General features: G+C 37.7%; 1 protein-coding gene and 1 pseudogene across 4 annotated transcripts in view; one reads left to right on the forward strand and one right to left on the reverse strand.

Moving 5' to 3' along the window:
• The window catches only part of SPAG9 (sperm associated antigen 9), a 131,693-nt gene that overhangs the window by 89,385 nt on the left and 15,345 nt on the right, over positions 1-26,963 (reverse strand). For 2 of the 4 annotated variants that reach the window (XM_053893178.1, XM_053893179.1), the window contains exon 2: positions 9,013-9,133. In XM_053893178.1, coding sequence (XP_053749153.1) covers positions 9,013-9,133 — 121 coding nt within the window. Of the gene's footprint in view, positions 1-1,090; positions 1,144-9,012; positions 9,134-26,963 lie in introns of those variants that run through there. The other 2 variants (XM_053893180.1, XM_053893181.1) reach the window with 2 other exon arrangements.
• LOC128774422 (U6 spliceosomal RNA) lies at positions 20,023-20,123 on the forward strand (annotated as a pseudogene).

Consider the following 26,963-nt stretch of genomic DNA (forward strand, 5'->3'; position numbering starts at 1 on the left):
TGGTTACTATAGCAACTACAGTTACTTTAACCCATAAATCAGCTTATAAACACTCATTAAATCTAAATTCTCTTAAACGTTCTAAATCATCGAAGGTATGTTACCCCATGGTGATTTTAAACAGTTTATGAATTTGTTATTTTGGATGATTTTCTGGACGTTTTTCTAAAGGTGATGATTTTCTCCAACCTAAAACCTCCAGCAAAGTACCTTGGTAGAAACTATCTACGACTGTATTTCATGTTTTCTTTACCTCTCCTGTAATTCAAAATATTAGTATTATTTTTTTAGGTATATGAGTTAACCACCAAGATCAGGTAATACAAATTCAGAACCTCTCACTCTTTTGAAAATACTTCAAATACTCGGCACAGCATAGTCAATGGACTCCATTTTCTCGAGGCCTAGGCCACATGAGATAGAATGGTGTTTAACAGAGAAGTACTTTTAAAAATGCTGGGAAGAACCACCTCTTCAAAGTCCTGAATGCCACTAAATAATCAGTAAAGGGGAAAGAAAAGGGAAGCGGGATGGACCGGGAAAAGCAGGAGAGAAAGGCCCGGCTGGGCAAGGATGGCGGACACCCCCGAAAGCCTCAGGTACCATGAAGTTCACCTCTGTCCATTATTGCTGCATTATATCTGAGGTGTCGTAAAAGATCTTTTCTTGTTTCATAGTTCCCATGTGTACCCAAATGTGACAATTATCCCAGGAAAAATCCTAAAGCCTTGTCATTTTATTCATCAAACTAGTCACAACCTGAGATTAAGAGGAAATAAACAAGATTCTGCTCATCCTTCCTACCCTAAAGCAACAAATAAACTAATCTGCCATTTTTTAAAAAACTGGTACTATTCTGAAGAACAAATAAATCAAATGAATCAGGACATCTAAAAAGAAAAGGGGGAAGAGGGCAAGAAAATAGAAGAATCAAAAGACTAATCCAAAAATTTCCCCTTTTAATAGCTAACAGAGATAATTCAGCCTTGTTTTGAATGCTCTTTCTTTCTATCCATCTTTCCAAAGAGCAAGACGACATGATTAAGGCAGGAAGAGCCACCTGCTCTGCCTGCTCAAAATCAGAGCTTACCTCCTTAGATTGATGGCCTTTGCCAAGTTTGGAACACCTTCCATCTCTGTTGTCTTCTGCCCCATCAGACTGCTGATAGGCCTATGGGGGGAAGAAAGAGAAACAGACCTGCTAGAATGCCGTATCCAACTCATTATTTGCCTTCTCAAAAGGAATCATCAGTGCTTACTGTTCATGGAAGGCAGATAATCCAATGGTTATTTGGCCTCAAAAGATTGGCAATGGTCTTTCAGAAGCCTTTCCTTGAACAATTGAGCATCAGAAGTCTCAACAGGTAAGCAAGAATCAAATGCTGACTTAAGAGAAAACAAATCTCAGACAACCACACCAAAACAGTAATAAAAGCCTCTCCTCTGCCAACTACGTCCTACACCGTGTCTCTAAAATTCAAAAGACTTTCAGACAGATAGATGTTATTAATCAATGACAACATGAAATGCTAAAGAATTCTCATGAATTGATGATCCTATCCTAAAAACAGAGTAGAGTAACTTCAAAGAATCTCCATGGTAGAGATCTGACCTAGTCTCTGTCTTGAAGATGTTACCTAATCCATCCACGTCCGAAAGGTGGCTACTCTCCTACCTAAAGTCTCTATGTAGGAAGAGTCCATGCTTTCCCCTAGCACACATTCCTATGTATCACCTTACCTTCAAGGTTAAGAAATACTTCCTCATGATCAACCAAAACCAACAAATATATTTTCTCTAATTTAACCTTCCAAAATTACAGAAAAACAACTTGGTATCTTCTTTACCTATAACTTTATATGTTTGAAGTAATCAAATCATTTTTTATTCTGTTCTCTAAGCTAAATCACCATAAATCCCTTCACCGTTAGTCATAAAATTAATTTTCTCTGAAACTTTAGCTCTGGATATTAATTATAAACTATAACCTTAAGCTTCTCAATAGACAACACTAGACTACAGAAATGAGAGAGTCCAAATACAGACAATGAAACACAAAACAGATCTGAAGACCACATAGGATATTACTTAATGAAGCAGAAGTAATAAAATGCTAGTGTTTGCATCAATTATCCTGTGCTTAATTTTCTACTTTCCCTCTCAGATATAGGCTCTTAAAAAAGAAACCCTTGTATAAAATTTATTAAACATATAGAGGTTCTTAATATTGCAAAGAAGTAGATTTAAGCTAAATGAACTTAAAAAGTAGCTATTTAAAATATTTTTTAGTTTTTTATTATTTTTTATTGGGGGGAGGGGGAGAGGGGAAAAAGAGAGAGAGAGACTCTTAAGCAGGCTCCAAGTTCTGCGTGGAGCCTGACGTGGGGCTCAATCCCACAACTCTGGGATCATGACCTGAGTTGAAATCAAGAACTGGAACTTTCAACCAACTGAGCCATTCAAATGCCCCAAAGGTGACTTAAAAAAAAAAACAACAAACTTTCTGTATAATGTATTCCTTTTTTTTTTTTGGGGGGGGGTAAAGTTTATTTATTTATTTTTGAGAGAGAGAGAAAATCCCAAGCAGGCTCTGCGCTCGGGACGTGGGGCTCCATCTCATGCACTGTGAGAACATGACCTGAGCTGAAATCAAGAGTCAGACACTTAAGTGACTGAGCCCACCCAGGCACTCCTTATTTTGCCATTTTTTTAAATCAGGAGATATAAAACTCCTAAAGCCGCCTTATTAAAAATGTGCCTTCAACAAAAATACAAATCATCAGTTTTCTATTTTAATAATTGTAAAAATAACACAGAAGAGATTGCCTAATGACAAGAAAAAATTAAAGTGGAAAAAGTGACTTATTACAATATTATTCAAATTCTCAGAATATTAACATTTACTGCCAATCACAAAGCCCAGGAAAGGCACTAATAAAGCCTTTTCTTAACCTGAAGGCATTTTTTCTAAGTGATTTGAAAAACAGTGACAGAAAATATTTAGGCTCTTCTAACTATTAACTGGTATGAATCTATACCTGGTAACTTAAAAATGGTTTCTCTTTCTTCTGTGTTGTGAAAATTCTCAATTGACCATTCACATTATTAACAGACAGACCTGGCTTATGAATAATCCTCGAATTAGAAGTCTGTCCTAATCCTCTTATTCCTTTAAAATAAGAAAATATGTACATTAATAATTTTAATACCTCCCCATGCTTTCCACCTAGTATATGCTAATACTTATAAAGTGTTTTCCTTCCAATAATAATATATGTTTCAAGGTATTTGAAAGTTACTTATTAGACTATGACCTTGATACCAAATTTAAAAAACAAATGGATGTTATTTGGGGGGAGGGGGTGGAAAGAGATAAAGGTCAGAATACAGCTCCACCACAAATGTCATCAATTATCCAAAAATCATTTTTCCGTTTAAATTTTAAAAATAGGTTTGTATTCAAAGGAAGGAAGACCAGATTCAGAGAATACTTCCTAAGTAGCTTAAAATCACTGCCATCATCTCCACAGTTCAAGGGAAAGTCACCTGTTATAAATTCAAGGAGCTTAAGGGAAACAGTTTTCTCAAGAGAGAATCAAACAATAAATGATTCCATATCAGCTCTGTGTGTTAATGTTGCAAATAATGAGTCAAAGTCATAAGTTATGATGAACAAAATGAAATATGCTAGTAAACCTTACTTCTCCAATTCTGTTCATATTAAAAATGACCAAACACTATTATAAATCAAGAACCACTAAAATATTCCTCTTCCTTGCCCTGCTTCCTTAAATATATTCTAAGAAAATTACCAAAAGATAAAGAACCCTATTGGTTTGAAAAAATATTTACTCCAATATGATTCACTACACTGGAAAAAGTGTCCAACTAGCCAACAGAAATTTGTTTTAGTTTACCTGTATTTATTTTTACCATGATTCATTCTTTCATTCCACAAAGGATTTGAGATAGCTTATAAGAACATATCCTAACAATTCATTATAAGTGTGTAAAATACAGATTAAAAAAAAAAAAAAAAAAAGAAACAATTTAAAAATGCCAACCAGGTAAGGTCCAACAAACTAGTCCTTATGGTTGCACTTCTAAGTTTGTTCTGAGTTTCCAGAAGCCAAGGTAAAAAAACAAAGTGGCCATTAAATGATGCTCACTAGAATAAAGGAGAAAACATAGTTCTCCAGAGAAAACAAGAATTGATAATAGATGGCATAGCTTCCGGATGATGGGTGTAGGCACATATTTAAAAAAGAATAAAGATTATACAAGAGAAACATGACAGAGTTAAGGAAAAGATACAAAGTTATACATACACTCTAACTGAAGTGATATAAAAACATAGCACATGTGGGAAAAGACTAGATGGTCACATACAGCCCTTCCCCCCACGATATGGAGTTCTTTGACTGCAATGACCATATTACATTCTTCTGTACCACAAACATACTCTTCTGTACCAAGCTAAATGCCAGGCATACAGTAGTATGATATTTTAAACTATCTATATTTACTTGGCTCATTTAAGGTAATATTTGGCTTACAAGACAGAAGTACTCAATATACAAAAGAACTAACGAATATAAATATTTTGTGATGAAGAACCCATTATGCCACATCTTGAATAGCAAGGCTGATTATAGACTTCTTGCATAGTTGTCAAGAACCGACAGGCCTTTCTCAACCCACAATTTCATTTTTCCACTCCATATATGTTTCTGATTCTTCCTTAAGGCTCACAAGACATTAACTACAAAGAAGCATTATTGTTACTCCCAGATAAGAAATCATATAAAGTGGCATTTTAAAAAATGCTTTATTCATGTTGGAAAAACCAAAACATATCCTACATAGTTCAAATTTTGAAAAGAGAGCAACTAGAAATCTCCAAAATTAAACATGACCACAAAACTGTAACAAAATTTTTATAGACTCAACTTCTCAACATTGTGAAATCATACCACAACCTGAGAGATTCCATGCTATCAAAAGCCATAAAGTATGTGCTTTAATTCAGTTCCTATTTCTTGATGTTTTCTTGCTTCTCAACAGCAAGTGACTACAACCAAAATTTCCCCTTTTAATACAGGAAGTAATCTTCAAAGCAGAACTTGGGACTTTCATTGTGGCTACTTTTTAAAGAGGATATGTGTCCTAAAACATATTAATCACAAGTGACAGAGAGTCTCTAAAATTAAAGACTCTTAACATACAAATATAAACATAGAAATTAGACAAGATACTGCTATCATATTGTACGCAAAAAATGGCACTAAACAAAAAATTGCACCCATCCCTCCTCTATTATAAATATCATTATCAGTAATTTCTGTGGCCTTAAGTTTTTATTACAGATGTTAGAAACACAAAAAATACACTCAAAACTGAAAGTTTAAGACAATACAAATATATATTGCATTACAGTAACTGTAACAATCACGATATATTCTTTTAAAAAACTGATAAGATTAAGTAGTCTGGATATTCTGTTGCCTATCATACAAAAAAGTATTCATATACTCTTTTACGTACACTGGTTTACATTTTTTTCATCTTTTTTTTTTTTAAGTTTATTTATTTTGACAGAGAGAGATGCACGAGTGAGGTGGGGGCACAGAGAGATGGAGAGAGAGAATCCCAAGCAGGCTCCATGCCATTAGTGCAGGGCCCAACAGAGGGCTCAATCTTGTGAACCATGAGATCATGACCTGAGCCAAAATCAAGGGTCGGACGCTTAACCGACTGAGCCAGCCAGGCACCTGTTTTCATCTTTTAAAAAACATATTTCCCATCCTGGTTTTCCAAAAGGGTAGGGAACTGGTGATACTTAAAGATTATCTCCTATCAGAGATCTAGGCCAAAGCCTACAAACTTTAAGTTATAAGATGAATACATTCTTAGGATCTCACATATCACATGGTGACTACAGTTAATAATATTGCAGTATATATTTGGATTTTTAAGAGACTAAATCTTAAGCATTCTCACCACAAAAATTAAAATTAAAAAAAACATAATTCTCAGGTGACGGATTTGTTAACTTGATTGTGAGAGTCCTTTTGTAACGTATATGTATATCAAGTTGTCACACTGCACCCTTGAAATATATACCATCTTATTTGTCAATTACATCTCAGTAAGTCGGGAAGGGTAAAAATATAAATGAAAAGATTACCTCCTACCACCACCTTTTTTAAAAATAAGGAGCTTTGACTCATTTAGAGATCAGAGGGAGAGAAAAACTAAGAGCGTAAAATGAAAAAACATTCAAATTATTTTCCTCCCCTAATTTTTTTCAGATATTTAAATGTGGTTAAATAAAGTCTTGGAAGAAAATTTTAAAATACACTAAGATTTCATATTATGCCCGGTTAAAGCTTAAAGAAAAAACAGAAGGAAGAGAGAAGAAAGCAACCAGATGCAAAAGAAAAATATTCCAAGATATCAAAGGAAAAGGGAGGAGACAAGCATTAATAAAACACGACTCATTAAAGCCTCAGCTCACAAGCCAAGAAATCTAGTGTTACAAGCTTTGTGCATCTGAACGGTCAATTTTGATTAACCACAGTTACAAGTTCTTTTTAACTGTTATTTAGACACAAAGATTTATTTCAAACTGGGATAAACTCCCAGGGAGAGAATTTCTTGGTGGTATATTACATTATTAACAAAATTAAATAAAAAGTTTCAGATTAAATTTAGCTCAAAGACCACATCTACTTGAAGAATTTCTTCATCAATTGCCTAGAGAATTAGCAATTATTTTTTAAATGATACCTTATTTTTTTAATTACTTTAAATTCAGATGGAAAACACTAGTAATCAGTACTTCTCAGAGAGAAATGAGAAGAAAGATACCACCCAGCATGACAATTCCAAAAAAGTTGTATATGATTCACTGGACTGGATAACAAATCTTAATTAAGAGATTGCTTATTTTGTTTATATTTACTAGAAAGGAACAGGAAGCAGGTTTTTGAAATTTTAGTAATTAAAGGGATAAAGTGTATGTGAAAAAAATTAGTAATTTATGCCAATTAGGTACTTTTGTGAAAAAAGTAGCAGTATTTCCTTTGAACGTAAGAAAAATGCTTCAGGGGAATTCTTCCTATAATATCTCCCTTATCATTCGAACAGATTACTTACTGTATAAAAGGATTCTAGACAAGAAGTTCCTTTCTAGGTCTTAATCCAAAATTTGGAACTCTTCAGGAATCAAGAGGAAAATACAGTAAGTAGAACAATGAGGTTGTCAACTGTGCCTTTAGTGTCTGGTTCTAAAATACAATACAATCTCTGATATAAAACACAATCAAGTTAGGATTAAAATATTATCTCAACAGCTAATTTTTCTTCTTTAAATAGAGAATGCTCAACTCTTGAAATGTACCAAAAGCTTGCGACTGCCACAAGACTGTTTCTCTAGAGGAGTGGTACTCAGCAATGTGACTCCAGTAATATATTTATTAGTGTATGCACTGTGGAGTCCATCATCCAGCTCTCTAAGACCTTAAATTCCTGAAATAATTTATTCCATTCCATTCCATTCCATTCCATTCCATTCCATTCCATTCCATTCCATTCCATTCTATTGCATTCCAATCCATTCCAATCCATTCCAATTCATTCCAATCCATTCTTTTCTATTCTAAGAAGGCTCTACATGCAACCTGGGGCTTGAACTCACAACTGGCTTACAAGAGCCAGTCTTGATCACAATCTGAGCCAGTCAGGCGCCTACCCCCCTTAAATTTCTATAGTGGAATCACAGAAGTCATTCGATACATTCAATGTGAAAAAAGGAAAAGATAGGGCCCTCTAGGTATCTACAAGCCTAAAAGTACAAAGAGAAGACATATGGCTCATTTTGTCTCACTGTATTTGGCTTCTGTAACCAAACATCCACTGGCTCCCTTCTATGACATCTGCTTAATAGCCATGTCAGTTCTCCTTGAATTCTACAATGATTGAACTCCAGATTCCAAGTGATTCAAGATTTAGCTCTATTAGGCCATTCCAGAATGCTAGAAGAAGCAGTCAGTTATCACACTCCAAGCCTGGTAGTCAGTGAGGTTTAGCCACCACGAATTCCTGTCCTTGACAGCAGATGTCACTATGTAGCCTTAATGGTTGATGCAGGAAGAACTATGGGCCACCTCTCACTCCCAAGGATTCTGAGAGTTTACAGTGCTGGGAGGGAAAACTGGAGAGCTCCTCTGCCTGCCCAAATCAAACACGAAAATAGGCCATGAAGTTTCTCCCCATTTCTTTTTCTAATTTTGACTTAATTAGGTCCACTTTCATTAGCCAAAAAGAGAAATCATCCTCGGAGTTTGAAACAATAGTTATTTTTAAATCAAAAATAAGATAAAATTGTACTTAAAAATGAAATAATTCTGAAAAATGATATTCTGTTCCTTTAAACTCCCTCGGTTTTCCACTAGAAAAAAACGAAATGAAGAAGTCAGTATTTTTTTTTTTTAAGTAAACTCTGTGCCCGAAGTGGAGCCTGAACTCACGACCCCGAGATTAAGAGTCACATGCCCTACCAAGTCAGCCAGATGCCCCCAGAAGTCAGTAATTCTATTACACACACTTCAGAGCTAGAGTTTTTGTCACATTTTTAAATTTCAAAGCAATACAGAAAGCAATGGCACTTTGTGTAATTGATCAAAATCAGAAGAAATGATCCACATGCACACACATCAGAATCCTGAATAATGGATATAGTATAATGTTAACCACCAACAAAGGCTCAGAGCTAAATTGAAGAAGAGAGTCTTAAATGTATCTTTGATTTAGTCATTTCTGTAGACATCAGTACCATGTGAAAATGTGAACAAAAAAGGACTAAGCCTAGCTTCCAGGTCTCACTCTTCAGCCTGGGATGACAATTCCAAGCATATACTTGGAACACCAGTCAAATGTCAAGATGAGTCATTGCACTATTAGAGCCCACTCTTTAATGTGCAATTACAGAGGAGAAGTATTTTTACTTACTCTGGTCAGCATAGTTTTTTGCTTTGAGTTCAAGTTGTCTTGTTTGAGATTCTAAAGATTCCACTCGGGTCTGTAAATCCTTTTTTTCCTGTTCTTGAGAGTCTTCAAATTCAATGAATTTCTAATAGAAAAAGAAAAGTATTATTTTCATTAGAGAAATGAAAATTTTTTAACATTATCAATTCCTGTGTTTCTTGGTATCAAGAATCACAATTAGGCATTAACTACCCAGAAAGATCTCAGAATCAGGAACTTAGGTTGATTTTTAGTTTCTCTATAAAAACATCCAAATATAGAAGGAAAAAGATGACACAGTAGTTTATGAAGTGCTTCTACTTCATATCATTGGCATTCCAAAGAAAATACACACATCCTACTCCAAATTTATGAATACTTTAACTAGCATATTTGCATATTCATGAGTTAAAGACAATTTTTTACATATTGCTGTACAGAACATGTGCAACAAATGGAGAACTATAGAATGATGATGTGTCAATAAATATTTGTTCAATTGTTTAATGATTCTAGATTACCTGAACTATGGAGTTTAAATTCCTGAGAAAAAGAGCACTCACTAGAAATAACTTCACCAAAAATTCAATTTACTGAAACTGTTCTTGTCAAGAAGATTATCACTAAATCTCAGTCTCTTCATCTTAATTCTTCTATCAGTATCATTTGACATCTGATCACTCACTCCTTAAAACTTTTTTTTTTTTTTTTTTTTAATTTGGCTTCCAGGACTTTGTTTTCCTTCTACTTTACTGGTGGTTCCTTCTTGGTCTTCTTTGTTGGTTCTTTCTGTTCTCCCCAATTTCTTAACATTCACAAGGTCAGTCCTTGGATAACTTTTTCTCTTCATTGTTTACTCTTATTCTCTGATGATCTCATCCAGTTCCATGGCTAACTATACTAACTATATGCTGACAACCTCCAAATTTCTAGTCCAGTCTCTAGCCTAGACCTCAATTCCAGATTTACATGTCCAACTGCCTACTGAACAACTTCATCTGAATGTCTAATAAGCATCTTAACCTCAACATGTCAAAGCTTGCTCCTCTTGGTGCTAGCTAGCTCATTTAATTACTGTGGTCAATTGTTCAGGCTCAAAACTTGAGTCAGCTTTGAGTCTTCTCTTTCTCTAACACCTCATATCCAATCCATTAGCAAATCTACCTTCAGATCCAACTACTTTTCATCATCACCACCATCAGCGTGGTCTGTGCTACCATTATCTATTGCCTGGATTAAGGCCACAGTAACTGCCTCCTAGCCAATGTCCTTACTTCCACCATTGCCCCTACAACACATTCTCAACACAGTAGTGAGAGTGAACCTTTAACAAGTAAGTCAGATGGGGCGCCTGGCTGGCTCAGTTGGTAGAGCATTCAACTCTTGATTTCAGGGTCTTGAGTTCAAGCCCCATGTTGGGTGTAGAGATTACTTTACGAAACGAATAAATACTTTAAAAAAAAGGGGGGTAAGTCAGATCACTTTACTCCTCTGCTCAAAATCCTCAGATTACTTACGTTCTACCAAAATCTTTACCATAGCTTCCCATGACCAACACAATCTACATCATCCTCTTCTACTCTTCTTCTCCCCACCCCACCTCCCTCACAGTCTAGTTCAAGCTTCCCTGAAGAACCTTTGCAGTTGCTTGCTACAGTCTGGAATCTCTTCCTCCACATATCCAATTGGCTTGCTTCCTCCTCACCTCCTTAACATCTTTGTTCAAATGTCACCTTCTTACTAAGATTTCCATGTGGTATTTAAAACTGCAGTTACCCAGTCCCTACTTACCTCTCTGCTTTTCTTCTCTCCAGCATTTACTCTCATCTAACATACTATAAATTTCGGTAATTATTTATTATCTGCTTTGTCTCACTAGAATGTAGACTCCATGAGGGTAGGGATTTTTGTTTTGTTTGCTGTTGTATTCCCGGTACAAAGAATGATGACAGCTCAAATATTTGTTAAAGAAATGAATGAATAAACAAATTTTTAAAAAACTTTCAGAGTAAAAAACTGAAGCCCCTATAGAAAAATATAGAGTTCACAAGAAAACTTAGATATCACTAAATACACCCTAGTTTTAATATGAAATTTCTTGTTCATTACTTGCTTTATCTGTCCTGAAACTTTTCAGTCACTATAGTGGACACTGTTTTTTGTCTGCACACATTGCCCTCCTTTGTAACTTCTCTCCAGTTCCACGCTAACTCTATTCAGTCCATATAATTTAATTGGTGAGGACTCCATCTCCCTAGAGGTGGGCATATGACTTGAGCCAGACAGGTCATTCTCCAGGGTACCTGCCAGTTATTAGAAAGAATATTACCTCTTTTCCTCTGGAATCACAAACTCTTAAGAATTTATTAGCAGGCTTAAGCTGCAGAGGGACATCTTTTTTCCAACATATGGAAAGAACGAGCCTGAGAAATGAAGCCAATATAAAGAAAAACAAAGAGCAAGGAGGAATAAAATCCTAATCAAAGGTACTATTTGAGTCCTAGATTCAGTAGTTCTTGGAGCCAGCATTTTCCAGTCGTTTTTATTTTTTCAGTTACATAACCCAATGCATTCCTATTTTACATAAGCTTATTTGAGATGGCTTCTAGCATAAGAAACTGAAAGAACCCTAACATACTCATCTACTTTCCCTCAAGAGCCATTTGATTTCCTTATATTAGAGAACATTTTCCTGATCTTTGGACGTTTGAAACCTATAACCTCGGAAACATTGGTTCTTAATCATCCAGAGGTCCACAGACCCATTTGGTAATTTGATATATCCATGAACCATGTTTCCCCAGAAAAAATGCCTGCATCCAACCCGAGTTCTGCCTATTTTTTCTCAGAGACTCAGGGAGCCCTTAAGTCCTTCCACAAACCACACATTTAGCACCCATGCCCTATACATTTTATTAACATATTCCATATTTGTGAGGCTTCTGGGAAGCCTCAAACCACCATTGTTTACTTTTCCAGAATACTAACCCAAAGATGACCCTAAGTAAAAGGGGTAAAAGTTTCAGTAAATGTAAGACAAGAGGCAACTGGACAAATCATTCATTCATTCATTCAAAAAATGTCTCCTATCTACTCTGTGCAGGGCACATGGAACATGACTGTGATTACCACACTATCCCTGCCTTCAGAAGGTGTTCACTGGCTACAAACTGAATGCAAACAGGAGATATAAAGGTTATGTTGAACAGAAAATCAATAGCTATATAATAGGATGTTGCTGATGAAGTCTGTATAAATTATTTCAACATTTTGCCAGAGGATACAAGCAAAGACTAAGAATTAATAAGAAAAAGTAATTATTTTTTGGCCTGCTTTGAAAATGATGCTCCCATGGCTAACTGAACTGCTATATCTGGGTTAAGAAAGCAGAAATTTTAGGCTTCTTTTGTGCTATGGATAAAAGGCTGTTTTAAAGAACAGACAGTAGACCTGAAATCATTATTGCACTATATGCTAACTAATTTGGATGTAAATTTAAAAAAATAAAATTAAAAAAAAAAACATGCAGTAGATGTTTACCAAGTAACATTTAAAATGATGTGCTACTGGGCACCTGGGTGGCTCAGTCGGTTAAGTGTCTGACTTTGGCTCAGGTCATGATCTTGCAGTTTGTGAGTTTGAGCCCCGCATCAGGCTCTGTGCTGACAGCTCAGAGCCTGGAGCCTGCTTCAGATTCTGTGTCTCCTCCTCCCTCTGCCTCTCCCATGCTCATGCTCTGTCTCTCCCTGTCTCTCAATAATAAATAAATGTTAAGAAAAAATTTTTTAATAACGTGCTACTGAACTTCTAACAAAAATCTTTACCACTAACAGATTGGTAGTTGCCAGGAGCAGGGGGTAGGGGTAGGGGTAGGGGTAGGGGAAAATGGTGAAGGTGGTCAAAGGGCACAAACTTCAGTTACAAGATGAGTAAGTTCTGGGGATGTAATGTACAGAATGGTGATTATAGATAACACCACTGAACTATACATTTGAAAGTCACTAAAAGAAGATTTTGTAAGTTCTCACCACAAAAACAAAAACTAATTATGTGACATGATATTAACTAACCTTACTTGTGGTAATCATTTTGCAATATATACATATCTCAAATCATTATAGGGTTGCCTGGGTGGCTCAGTGGGTTGGGCATCTGGCTCTTCGTTTCAGCTCAGGTCATGATCTCACGGTTGGTGGGATCGAGCTCCGTGTCGGGATCTGAGCTGACAGCTCAGAATCCTGCATAGGATTCTCTCCCCGTCTCCCTGCTGCTCCCAGGCTCACCCTTGCTCTCTCTCTTAAAATAAATAAACATTTTTTTAAAACTCATTACACTGTACACCTTAACCTTCCACAATGTTATACATCAATTATTTCTCAATAAAGCTGGAAAAAAAAAAAAGCCTTACTACTATTCTGCCTATTCAGAACCTCTGATAGAAGAAACATCATCATGAACACACAGCTTCATGTTTGCTTTGTTTCTTAGCGACCCAGTTTGGCTACAGAAGGGCATGAATAATCCATAACCGTTTAGCAGTCACTACACTACTATCTGCTTACTGTACAAGCATTATCTACACCTACCTAGATGATTCATGTTTCAATATTGTTCACATTTTTTTATGACTACTGAGGCTTTATATCTATATCACCTCAAGTAAATACAGCAAAAGAAAAAAAAAGAGATCCCCCCCTCCCCCGCCCCAAAATGACGTGACAGTTCACGGACTGGCAGGGCTATGTATCTCCAAATGTAAATCTCTTGTTTCTGCAGTTTCCCTTCACGGGAAGGGACTGGCAATAATGAAAATATTGCAAAGCAAATACATAATGCCAGTCCTTTCCTTCAAGCAAATTAAAACATAAACTTAGAGAGTACAAAACGAACTACCATCTCTCACAAGGGTGTATATGTTTGTTTTCTTTCTTATTCTAAACAGCAGATCCTAAATTAAGCTTTTTGGAATCATGAACTCCTTGGAGAATCTTATGAAAATAGATCCTTTCCTCAGGAAGACAAATATATGAAAAATAAAACTACGCAGACTTAGTGCATCTTCAAGGTCTACAAGAAATCAAGAATGATTTTCCACCATTTATAAAAATAGTCAATGTTGATTTCTTTTAAAATCATCTTTTAAAATTCTCTCTGTTCATAAAAGTCCCAATTTTAAATGTGTTATTATATCTTGGTTTGGAAATGTACATCTGCCACCCTCATTTAAAATACTAATGATGCGGGCAGGGGAGCGCCTGGGTGGCTCAGTCGGGTAAGCACCCGACTTCAGCTCAGGTCATGATCTCACGGTTTGTGAGTTCAAGCCCACATGGGGCTCTCTGCTGTCCTTGCCGAGCCCACTGTCTCTCTCTCTCTCTCTCTCTCTGCCCCTCCCCCACACTCGCGCACGCTCTCTCTCTCTCTCTCTCAAAAGTAAAGAAACATTATAAACAAACGAACAAACTGATTAAAAATTGAAAAAAAAAAAGAGAAGTATAAAATGGGGGACTAACTTGATACGAGAGACTATGGGAAAACCTTCCTGAGACATTTGAGCGGAGACCTGAAAGATAAATAAAAATTCATCAAGCAAAGAGAGGCTGAAAGAAACCAAGGGCATCCAGAATGGCCAAGCTCAAAGACAAGTTAAAGAGGATGGCTGGAGATGAGGCTGGGCAATTAAGGACCAAATCCTACAGGACCTTGCAGAATACTGGATCATATCAGAGATACTGAACTCCACTCCTCCTTTGGAAAGCTCAGTGTGAGACCATATGGGAAATTCAATGGAGGGAGCTGAGGGAGTTTGAAAGGAGAACCAGGGTGTGTAAAGGGAGAGAGACCAAAGGTCACCACAATAGTCCAAATGAGAGAGGATTATGAACAGTGGCAGGGAGAATGGAGACAAGGATGAATTCAAGATAATTTGTTGGAGGGAAAATATACACAATTGGTGACTGAAAGAACGTAAGGGAGAAGAGAGAAGGAAAAATGAGGAAAGAAGACCGATTTCCGGCTTAACCAATGATGGAGCTGGTGATATTGCTTATCTGAAATAAACAAAGCTACAATAGCCAAATTATGGAAACAGCCTCACTGTCCACCAATTGAAGAATGGATAAAGAAGATGTGGCATATATGTATACACTGGAATATTACTCAGCCATAAAAAAAGAATGAAATCTTGCCATCTGCAACAACATGGATGGAGGTAGAGAATATAATGCTCAGTGAAGTAAGTCAGAGAAAGACAAATACCATATGATTTTACTCATATGTGGAATTTGAGAAACAAAATGAGCAAAGGGAAAAAGAGAGAGAGGCAAACAAAGAAACAGACTTGGTAACACTTGTGATGAACACCGGGTCATGTATGGAAATGTCGAATCATTATATTGTACACCTGAAATTAATATTAAACTGTACATTAACTGGAATTTAAGTAAAAACTAAAACAGCAAAGGAAGTAGGTAAAAGTTAATATAATACAATTGATATATATTTTTTTAATGTTTATTTCTGAGAGACAGACAGAGCATGAGCGGGGGAGGAGTAGAGACAGAGGGAAACAGAATCTGAAGCAGGCTCCAGGCTGTCACCACAGAGCCTGACTTGGGGCCTGAACACATGAACCGTGAGATCATGACCTAAGCTAAAGTCAGATGCTTAACCAACTAAGTCACCAGGTGCCCGTAAAATTGATTTTTTTTTAATTGATTAAGGCAACTGCCCCTTGGGATTTTTATTTGTAAATAAGTTATCTCATTATTTGGAGTGTAACTAGCACAACCCACCTGCAGGTTAGCAATATGGATCACAGGCTTTAAAGAATGTATGAGAGCGGTGTTATTTTTCATATATTCTTTAAGGACTTTGTTATATGTAGTATGATCCTAAATTTATATACTGAAGGAATAAATAAGCAAAAGAAAAGATGTGGAAGCATATATTAAAATGCTCATAGTGGCTATTTAGCAGTGGCGGGATTAAAGGTGATTTTATCTTTTTTAATAGCCCTTATCCTTAAGTAGCCTAAAGTTGCATTGTTTGTTGGGTTTTTTTTCGTACAATAAATATGTATTATTTACATTATTTTAAAAGAATAAAGGAAAGTGGAAAAACGCATACTGAAGGCCTATACCTCCTCAATGGTAGTGAAGCTAAACATGAACCTTCATTTACATTTCAGCTTAGAAAGTTGCCAAATTAAACATTAATATTACCACTTAACTAACCAAAAATGATTATGGGTGCTTTTCTAAATACAATTAATCAAAACCATACTCTGAAATAGGATACTGAGAGAGGAAAATCAGTGTGAAGGGAGAATTCCACTTTAATTATATACAGTTCATGCTATATGCCATGACCTTACACTAGATCTGTTGAAGTCAAAAGTTACAATACAGGGTGGAGTATGTCAGCACTAAGATATAGAAGTGTGGATCCATCCCAGAAAGACTCTAAAAAGAATGTAGAAAATAGATTCATTTTATAGATATCATTCTTTCCTATAAAGGTACTTACAAGAGAGTTCCAATTACAACTAGATTTCCTTTTATCAACCCAAATCTGCATCTAATGCTGTATTTTTACAGGTCTTGAGGCTTTATCCCAGCGGGAGACATTTTGAAGGAGGGGGCGGGGAAAGTAAGTACATGCTCAAAAACAAAGTAAATGGATACTAAAAAGAAGCCTATTGGCAGGGTGCCTGGGTGGCTCACTTCGATTAAGTGACTTTGACTCTGGTCATGATCTCAAGGTTCATAGGTTCGAGCCCTGTGTCGGGCTCTGTGCTGACAGCTCAGAGCCTGGAGCCTGCTTCAGATTCAGTCTCCCTCTCTCTCTGCCCCCTTCCCTGCTTGCACTCTGTCTCTGTCTCTTTCTCTCTCCCAAACATAAACAGTATATATTATTTTAAAAATAGAAGCCTATGGGCATTCATAATTGATTAAGTGTGACTTTACTTCTTGCCAGTGGAATAACTTCATGAAGCTGGTCTGCCTCCACTACATTTAGCAAATGCTGGGGTTAGGGCAATATCAAAATCAAGGCAGGAGAAGGGCAGTTTTTCAAATTACAAAAGCATCCAACCCTGGAAAACTCTAGCTACTCCCCTCCAGCACGGGAGTCTGTCAGAGCCACTCAGGTATGTTGCTGTGGAGTACACATCCCTCCCTTCACCCCTTTTTGTCTCCCTCTTTATGTCCTCTGTCACCAACACACTTCTTTAAAAAAGTGTGCGGTGGGGAGAGTAAGAGCCCATGCATACATGGCTTTTTTTTTTTAGCATGTATGATAAATCCCTCTTCACTAGATACCCTTTGCCCCTCTCAATTACTAATCAGCCAACAACACTGACATTAACTTCAGACACAACTCTCCTGAGACCAACTAGACACTGTTAAAAAAACAAAAACAGAAAACAAAACAAAACAAAAACTCCATAGACAATACAGACTTATGTTAGGATCTAAAAAGAATAAGCTTTGTGATGAAGCAAAATGGTTTCAAGTCCAGATGGCCTATAGGGGCTGTTTTTCTCCACTGTTGTGGAGAAAAAAACAAATGAATACTTTGAAAAGCTAAGCTCACAAAGTTTAAAAAAAAAAACAAAAAAAAAAACAAAAAAAAAACCCTAGGGACTGTTCCTAATTGGAGTAAAGATTCAAGAGCCAAAAAAAGAAAAGCCCTTTAAAATAGTAACTTTGAGGGGCGCCTGGGTGGCTCAGTTGGTTGAGTGATCGACGTCAGCTCAGGTCATGATCTCACAGGTCGTGAGTTCGAGCCCCACGTCGGGCTCTGTGCTGACAGCTCAGAGCCTGGGGCCTGCTTCAGATTCTGTCTCCCTCTCTCTCTGCCCTTCCCCCACTCATGCTCTGTCTCTCTCTGTCTCAGAAATAAATAAACATTTTAAAAAATATATTTGTTTGGGGTGCCTGGGTGGCTCAGTCAGTTGAGCGACTGACTTCAGCTCAGGTCATGATCTCGCAGTTCATGAGTTCGAGCCTCACGCTGGACTCTGGCTGACAGCTCAGAGCCTGGAGACTACAGCCTGCTTCGGATTCTGTCTCCCTCTCTCTCTCTGCTCCTCCCCTGCTTGCACTCTGTCTCTATCTCTCTCTCTCTCTCTCTCTCTCAAAAATAAAAATAAATAAAATAAAATAATTTTTAAAAACTATTTTTATGAGACAACTGAGAAATGTGTATACTGATTAAACATTAAATATTATTAAGAAATCATTTATTGGGCACCTGAGTGGCTCAGTTAGTTAAGCGTCCAACTCTTGATTTTGGTTCAGGTCATACATGAGCTCATGGTTTCTGAGACTGAGCCTCTCTCTGTCCTCTCCCCTGCCTCTGAAAATGAATAAATAAACTTTAAAAAAAAGAAATAATTTGGGACGCTTGGGTGGCTCCATCAGTTGAGTGTCCGACTTCGGCTCAGGTCATGATCTCACAGTTCGTGAGTTGGAGCCCCACGTCGGGCTCTGTGCTGAAAGCTCAGAGCCTGGAGCCTGCCCCTGCTCACGCTCTGTGTCTCTTTGTCTCTCAATAATAAATAAATGTTAAAAAATTAAAAAAAAAATTTTTTAATCAAATAAGTATGTACAAAGGCACATGTACAAGAATATTCATTGAAGCACTATTTGTAATAAAAGCTAAAAACTGGAAGGTAATTCAATGTCCATCAACAGATAGTGGATAAATACATTATGACAGAGGCATATGATGAAAACTATGTAATTAGAGAGCTGGGGTGAGGATGGGGCTAAAATGGGGGAAAAGTGGAAGTCTAAAAGAACTAGTAAAAGTTAGTAGTAACATCCCTAATACATCCCCAGTGCCATCCCAGAGCACCCAGGTGGTTCTTCTGTCCACCTACACGGGAAGTGTGTTTTCAGAATAAACTCAGTAAGAGAGATGCTAGACAAGGAAATAGCGGTAACAAATAGGTGCCAAATGGAAAGAAATGAAGTAAGTAAAAATCTACATACCAAGTAGCAATACTGACCGTCCCCTTCCCACTCCTGCCCTCACCCAGATTCTCAAGTGACTCAGCTTCTCTACCACTCACTCCTCCTGAGAATATCTTTCCTTGGCAAAACTCAAATACCTCTGAGATATAAGACCATGGGGTACTGAAATCTGGGTTCCCAATAGGCAATAAACTGCTTCCAGATACACAAAGCTTCTGGCCGTCCTTTTTTTAGTGCCTCACGCTTATAACATGAAGAGATAATTAAGGGTTATCAGGCACTTGAAGCTCAAACCTGAAAAAGAGACCAAAACTATCAGAAAAAAAATGGGACTCTGAGGAAACAGACAAAACAGGGAACAAATGAAAACTATAATTAATATACTCAGAGACCAAAGAAAACTCACTGCATCCATGAAACCGGAACAGTATGCTATTTTTAGAAAGAGGTGGGGGCAGGGGAAGAACAAGAACAAGGAAGAGCTCTTAGAGATTATAAAAGTATGAACTGAAGAATAGAGCACTTTAGCCTATCTTCCGTGTACAAACTATACCTTAGGTAATTGAACAGTTGATAAGGGAGAAGTTCTCTTTTATAAGAAAATCAGGTAAAAATGCTGAAGGAATAACTGAGTTAGAATAGCACCATTTCCCAATCCTTAATGAAATAATAGGGAATATCCAGTCACCATTCAGATTTTCCTGGTTATCTCATGAATGTTCACGGCCAGGATCCAAAGTGCCTACGTTGCATTTGGATGATACATCTCTTAGGACTCTTAAAGTACAGATTCCCCACGCTCACTTCAGCAGCACACATAAAACAGAGAGATAGGGGGTGCCTGGGTGGCTCAGCCGGTTGAGCATCTGACTTCTGCTCTGGGATGATCTCACTGTCTTTGAGTTCGAGCCCCGAGTCGGGCTCTGTGCCGACAGCTCAGAGCCTAGAGCCTGCTTCAGATTCTGTGTCACCCTCTCTCTCTGCCCCTTCCCTGCTCATGTGCACGCTCGCTCTCTCTCTCTCTCAAAAATAAAAATAAAATAGAAACATACAGAGAAAATTAGCATGGCTCTGTGCAAGGATGACACACAAATTTCTGAAGCATTCCATATATTTATGTTAACTGTACTGGAATTAAACTTTCTTTTAAATAAAATTGGGGCACCTGGGTGGCTCAGTTGGTTAAGCATCTAACTCTTGGTTTCAGCTCAGGTCATGATCTCACGGTTCATGAGATCAAGCCCCACATCAGGCTCTGCTGGCAGTACGGAGTCTGCTTGGGATCCTCTCCCTCCTTCCCTTTCTAATCTCCCCCTGCTCTCTCTCGCTCTCTCTCTCTCTCTCTCAAAATAAGTAAGTAAAACTTTAAAATAAAATTTAAAAATTAAGTACAGGGGCATCTCGGTGGCTCAGTCAGTTGAGCATCCAACTCTTGATTTCAGCTCAGGTCATGATCCCAGGGTCATGAGATCAAGCCCACCTTGGGCTCCACGTTGAGCATGGAGCCTGCTTGGGATTCTCTCACTCCCTCTGTCCCTTTCCCCTGCTCACACACTTTCTCTCTCTCTCTCTCTCTGTCTCAAAATAAAAAAATTGGGGCACCTGGGTGGCTCAGTCAGTTAAGCTTCTGACTTCAGCTCAGGTCATGATCTCACGTTTAGTGGGTTGGAGCCCCGTGTCAGGCTCTGTGCTGACAGCTTGGAGCCTGGAGCCTGCTTGGGATTCTGTGTCTCCCTCTCTCTCTGCCCCTCCCTCACTTGTATTCTGTCTCTCTCTCAAAAATAAACATTAAAAAAGAATTTAATAAAAATAAATAAAATTAAGATTAAAAATTAAGTACAGGTTCCCCAGTGACGATCATATAAGGGAATACTATAAAGCCACTGTAAAGTATAATTTTGATCTATCTAGTCATAGGTTGTTGCCAGTTATGAGTAAATGAAACTGAACAGGCAATTCACAGAAAAGGAAGGGAGAATAAATGTAAGAAAATATGCTCAACCACACTAGTGATCTGAGAAAAGCAAATTAAAACAAAAGCTTGTTTCACAAATATTAGATTAGAAACTAAAGCCAAAAAGTCTGAGTGTGTCAAGTGTTGGCAGATACAGGAAAGTAACTCTTACACACTCCTAGTTGGAATATAAATCACTACACCCCATTGACAAGTTCTGTGGCCATACCTAGCTAAGTTTACAAATATTCTAAAATCTGGCAGCTTATTTTAAAGTATGTATCTTTGAGAAGCTCTTACATGTCCACTGAATGTTACTGCAGCAGAGTTTGTAGTACATAATGTGGTAATATATAACATAGGAAATAACTCAGAACTTTCATCAATAGAAGGATGGATAATGGCATATGGCACATTCATATGATGGTATGCACAGCAGTTAAAACAAAAGAACTAGATATATATGTATGTATCATCATAGACAGGTTAAAAAAAAACAATGAATAAACAAACTATAAAATTATATGAAAATGTAATAATATTTAGGGAAAAAATACTTATCCCAAAAAAATCCCAAAGCAATACGGCACATAATTTATAGATGACCTGTAGAAAATGTCTAAAAAAAAAAAAAGATAAAATATACACCAAATTCATAGGTCACCTTTATTTTCCTTCCAGTACCACTGCCCTTCCAGAAGGCAACTTTACCTTTGTCTTTAATGTTCTGTATTTTAAAAAAAGGTTTTTTTAATGTTTATTTATTTTTGAGAAGGATTGAGACAGAGCGTGAGCAGGAGAGGGGCAGAGAGAGAAGGAGACACAGAATCCCAAGCAGGCTCCAGACTGTGAGCTGTCAGCAGAGAGCCCGATGCGGGGTTCAAACTCAAGAACCGCAAAATCATGACCTGAGCGGAAGTCAAACACACAACCGACTGAACCAGCCAGGTGCCCCAATGTTCTGTATTTTTATTTATGATAAGTATCTTAAGTAAAAATAAACAGCTATGGGTGCCTGGGTGGCTCAGTCTGTTTAGCTTCCGACTTCAGCTCAGGTCGTGATCTCACAGTTCAGGAGTTGGAGCCCTGCATTGGGCTCTCTGAGCCAAAATCAAGAGTCAGATGCTTGGGGCTCCTGGGTAGCTCAAGTCAGTTAAATGTCCAAATTTGGCTCAGGTCCTGGTCTCACAGTTTGTGGGGTTGAGCCCCACGTCATGCTCCTTGCTGACAGCTTGGAGCCTGCTTCAGGTTCTGTCTCCCTCTCTTTCTGCCCCTCCCCCACTCACAGTGTCTCTCTCTCTCTCTCTCTCTCTCTCTCTTTCTCAAATGTAAATAACCTATTAGAATAAATAAGCTCAGCAGGATAAAAGATCGATATACAAAAATCAAGTGTGCTTCTAAACACTTTCAATGATCAGAAAATGAAATTAAGCTGCAATTCAGTCAGCAGTGCATCTGACTCTTGATCTTGGGGTCATGAGTTCAAGCCCCACGTTGGGGGTAGAGTTTACCTTTAAAATAAATTTTTTTTTTAATGAAATTAAGGAAACAATTCCATTTACGATTGTATCAAAAAGAACTAAATGCCTAGACATAAATTTAACAAAAAAAATGTAAAACTTTTATTCTAACAACAACAAAACATTGTTGAAAGAAACAAAATTTAAATAAATGGAAAGCCATCCCATGTTCGTGAATCAGGAGACCTAATATTGGTAAGATGACAATAGTCCTCAAACTGACCTACAAATTCAACAAAGTCCCTATGAAAATCCAAGCTGCTCCTTTGCAGAAATTGACAAACTGACCCTAAAATTCATATGGAAATTAGGGGGACCCAGAATAACCAAAGTAATCTTTATTTTTGTTTTGTTTTGCTTTTACCAAAGTAATCTTTAAAAAAACCACAATTGGAGGACATGCGCCTCAATTTCAAAACTTATTACAAAATGACAGTAACCAGGGCCCCTGGGTGGCTCAGTTGGTTAAGTGGTCAACTTCAGCTCAGGTCCTGATCTTACTGCTCGTGGGTGGGTTCGAGCCCCGTGTCAGGTTCTGTGTCTACAGCTCAGAGCCTGGAGCCTGCTTCAGACTCTGTGTCTCCCTCTCTCTCTGCCCCTCCCCCACTCACACTCTGTCTCTCTCAAAAATAAATAAGCATTAAAAAAAAAAAAAAAATGACAGTAACCACAACAGGGTGGTATTGGCTTAAGGACAGATATATAGATCAAAAGGCTAAAATTAAGAGTCCAGAAATAAACCCTCAGATTTATGGTCAATTGTATTTCAACAAGGGTATCAAGAAAATTCAATGGGAAAAGAACAGTCTCATCAACAAATGCCACTGGGGAACTGAATTTCCACACGCAAAGGAATTAATTTGAACTCCACATATAAAAAGTAACTCAATGGGGCACTGGATTTCAGCTCAGGTCATGATCTCATGGTCATGAGATCGAGCTCCCTGTGGGCTCTTGGGATTCTCTCTCTGCCCCTCCCCCATTCATTTTCTCTCTCCTTCCCTCTCCTCTCTCTCTCTCTCCCCCCCCCCCCCTTTCTCTTTCAAAATAAATAACTCAAAGGCCAACTGGCTGGCTCGGAATAGCATCCAGCTCTTGGGTCTCAGGGTGGTGAGTTTGAGCCCCACGTTTCAAACAGAAACTGGAACCCTTTGCCAGGGTTTCTGGAGAGATTGGTCCATATATCCATTCAGATTACTGTTAATTTAGGGGCGCCTGGCTGGCTCAGTCCAAAGGGAGTGCGGCTCTTGATTTCAGGGTCATGAATTCAAGCCCCACATTGGGTGAAGAAATTACTTAAATAAACTTAGAAAAAAATAAAGTAAAAAAAAAAACAAAAAAACAAAAAACAAAAAACCAAGTAAAAAGACAACCCACAGAATGGGAGAAAATATTAGCAAGTTATATATCTGATAAGAGACTTGTATATACATATAATGGAACATTATTCAGCCTTAAAAAGGAATGAAATTAGGATACATATTACAGAGGGATGAGCCCTAAAAACATGTTAAGTGAAATGAGTCAGACACAAAAGGGCAAATATTTCCATTTACACCAAGTACCTAAAGTAGTCAAATTCGTAAGAACAGAAAACAGAACAATAGTTGCCAGTGGCGAGAAGGGAGAACCAGGAACTACAGTTTCGTTGGTATGGAGTTTCAATTTCAGATGATGAAAAAGTTCTAGAGATGGAAGGAGCTTCCAGTTGCACAATAGGAATGTATTTAATACCACTGAATTATGCACTTAAAAGTGGTTAAAATGATAAATTTTATGTTGTGTATATTTTATCACAATAAAAATTTTTAAGGAAAAAATATGTTGACAACTATATAAAGTGAAATTTTCACAGAAAGAAAAAATCAGGTTAATCTAATTAAATACATGCAGTCTATTGAGGGAACGAAAATTTTCTTTTTTAAAAAATGTTTATGTTTCTTGAGAGAGAGACAGAGCCAGCAGGAAAGAGGCAGAAAGAGAGGGAAACAGAGAATCCCAAGCAGGCTCTGAGCTGTCAGCACAGAGCCCAATGTGGGGCTTGAACCCACAAACTGTGAGATCATGACCTGAGCCAAAATCAAGAATCAGACACTTAACCAAGTGAGCCACCCAGGCGCCCCAGAAATGAAAATTTTCAAAGTCAACAATATTAATACTATCAGTTGATTAGTATCACTAAGAAATGAAGTAGTCTTCATAACCATATTATTAAGAAAAAGCTGAAACACCAAAACATTTCTATCACAACTATCCTACTTTTTTTAAGCATATTCATTTATTTTTTGAGACAAAGAACACATGAGTGGGAGAAAGAGAGGGAGAGATAGAATTCCAAGCAGGCTTTGCACTGTCCATGCAGAGCCTGACTCGGGGCTCGATCCCACAAACCATGAGATCACAACCTGAGCCGAAATCAAGAGTTGGACACTTGGGGCACCTGGGTGGCTTGGTCGGCTGTTTGTCTTGACTCTTGGTTTCAGCTCAGGTCATGATCTCATAGTTTCATGAGTTTGAGCCCCACGTCAGTCTCTGCATGGAGCCTGCTTGGGATTTTGTACCCCCCTTTCTCTGCAAACCGCCCCCCCCCCCACAATGGTGCTGTCACTGTCTTCTCAAAATAAATAAATAAACTTAAAAAAAAAAAAAAAAAGAGTTGGGACACTTAACTGACTGAGCCACCCAGGGGCCCCCCTATTGATGAGGGAGCATAAGACAAGCTGAGGCCCAAGCACAAGCTAGCATTACCCACCTCCCACCAGGTGGGGTATGTGTGACATTACTCAGGCACTCCAGGCTGCCCAAGGACAAAGGAAACAACAGAAAACAAATGGTTAAACTGATAGAGTCTCAGTATACAAATATCTTAGTAAATGACAAGAAAAAGGCAATCTTACCAATAGCCCCATCTCCAGAAACCTATAGACTCAGTTTCCTGGAGCCTCAGTATCACCCTCCCCTCCATAGTGATGTGGGGAACAAAGGCAAGAAGGAACTGGCAGACAAAATTAAGTTTGCTTATAACTTGCAGCCCACTGACAAATACTTAAGGCAGGCAGAGTGAAACATTTCTCCAGGAACTCCCTACTACCTTAATGTTAATGCTTTGCTAGACATAAAAACAACCTTGGCTTGACAATAGCCAGGCCTCCAGAAATCAGTGCATCTTGAGCATATGAAAATCTCTTTGGAAACTTCCCTTTTGACTTTACCTCCCCGAGCTCCACAGTATTTGGGGAGCCACTCTTCACCACTCCATTGCAGCTCTTTCTGCCCTTGTGTCCTGTTCCATGCTTTAATAAAATCACCTTTTTGCACCAACGACTTCTTCAAGAATTCTTTCTTGGCCATCAGCTCTGAACCCCACCATCATCCCAAAACCTTATCACCTATCACATATTTCAATTAAAAATGTTTCTAGAATTTGTTACAGAAAATAAAATAAAATGTAAGAGGTTTCTCCACCAACAGAAAAAAGTTTCTAGAGTTTCATATATACTTACCTCCTTGAAAGAAGCATATCAAATAAAATGTAACCTTATGTTGATAAGAAGCATCATTATGAATCACCGTGAATCATGATTATAAGCCATACTGTATTATAGTAAGTAATGCCTTCCAGATAAAAACCCAAATTTGACAATACCTGTCCCTTAATTTCTGACTCTTGATTATGTTAAACCTCAATTCTTGCTACCCCTATATGGCATAAGTACTAGTACATTCTTTTAAAGAACATATGGAAAACTAATATTTACTACTTAAATATACCAAAAAAATAAATGTCAGGTTTTGTAGTTTTCTGAATATGTTACACACTTTAAACCTCTCAGAGGTTTTTTTTTGTTCAAAGATTTTATTTTTAAGTAATCTCTACACCGAACATGGGGCTCAAACTCACGACCCTGAGATCAAGAGTCGCATGCTCCACTACCTGAGCCAACCAGGTGCCCCAAGCCTCTCATGCTTTGGATCTGTGACACATAACCCAGTTAAATGCCACCCTGTCTCTGTGAAAGCTATCCCTCAGGTTGTTAGGCTTTTAGCATCTCATATAAACAGGACTTGTTTAAAATGCTTATGTAAAGCTGCCCTACTTATTTACATTAGCCTTCCCACCAGACTACGAGCTCCTCGATGGCAAGACCCTAGACTATTCATTCTTGTACCTCACGTCTGGGCACAAAGTGTTTAATTAACATCTCTTTTACAAATGAGTAAATGAGAAGGATGGATAGGTAGGTTGGTATCAGACATCCAGGTAACATTTAGTACTTAACCAAATGCCTAGAGCTTTGAAAAGCTCATTTTTCTTGTATAATCCTCACAATATTCCTGTAAGGAAGTTACTATTATTATCCTTATTTACAATTAAGAAATTGAGGTTTGGCATTAAGAAACCTGTCCATCCTTACAGAGTTAGAATGTAACAGAGCCAGGACTTGAACTAAGGCAATCTGACCCCACTGCCCTTGCCCCTGA

Source organism: Panthera pardus, unplaced genomic scaffold (assembly GCF_024362965.1).
Source record: "Panthera pardus isolate Hobbes unplaced genomic scaffold, ASM2436296v1 HiC_scaffold_3, whole genome shotgun sequence".
Taxonomy (NCBI): Eukaryota; Metazoa; Chordata; class Mammalia; order Carnivora; family Felidae; genus Panthera; species Panthera pardus.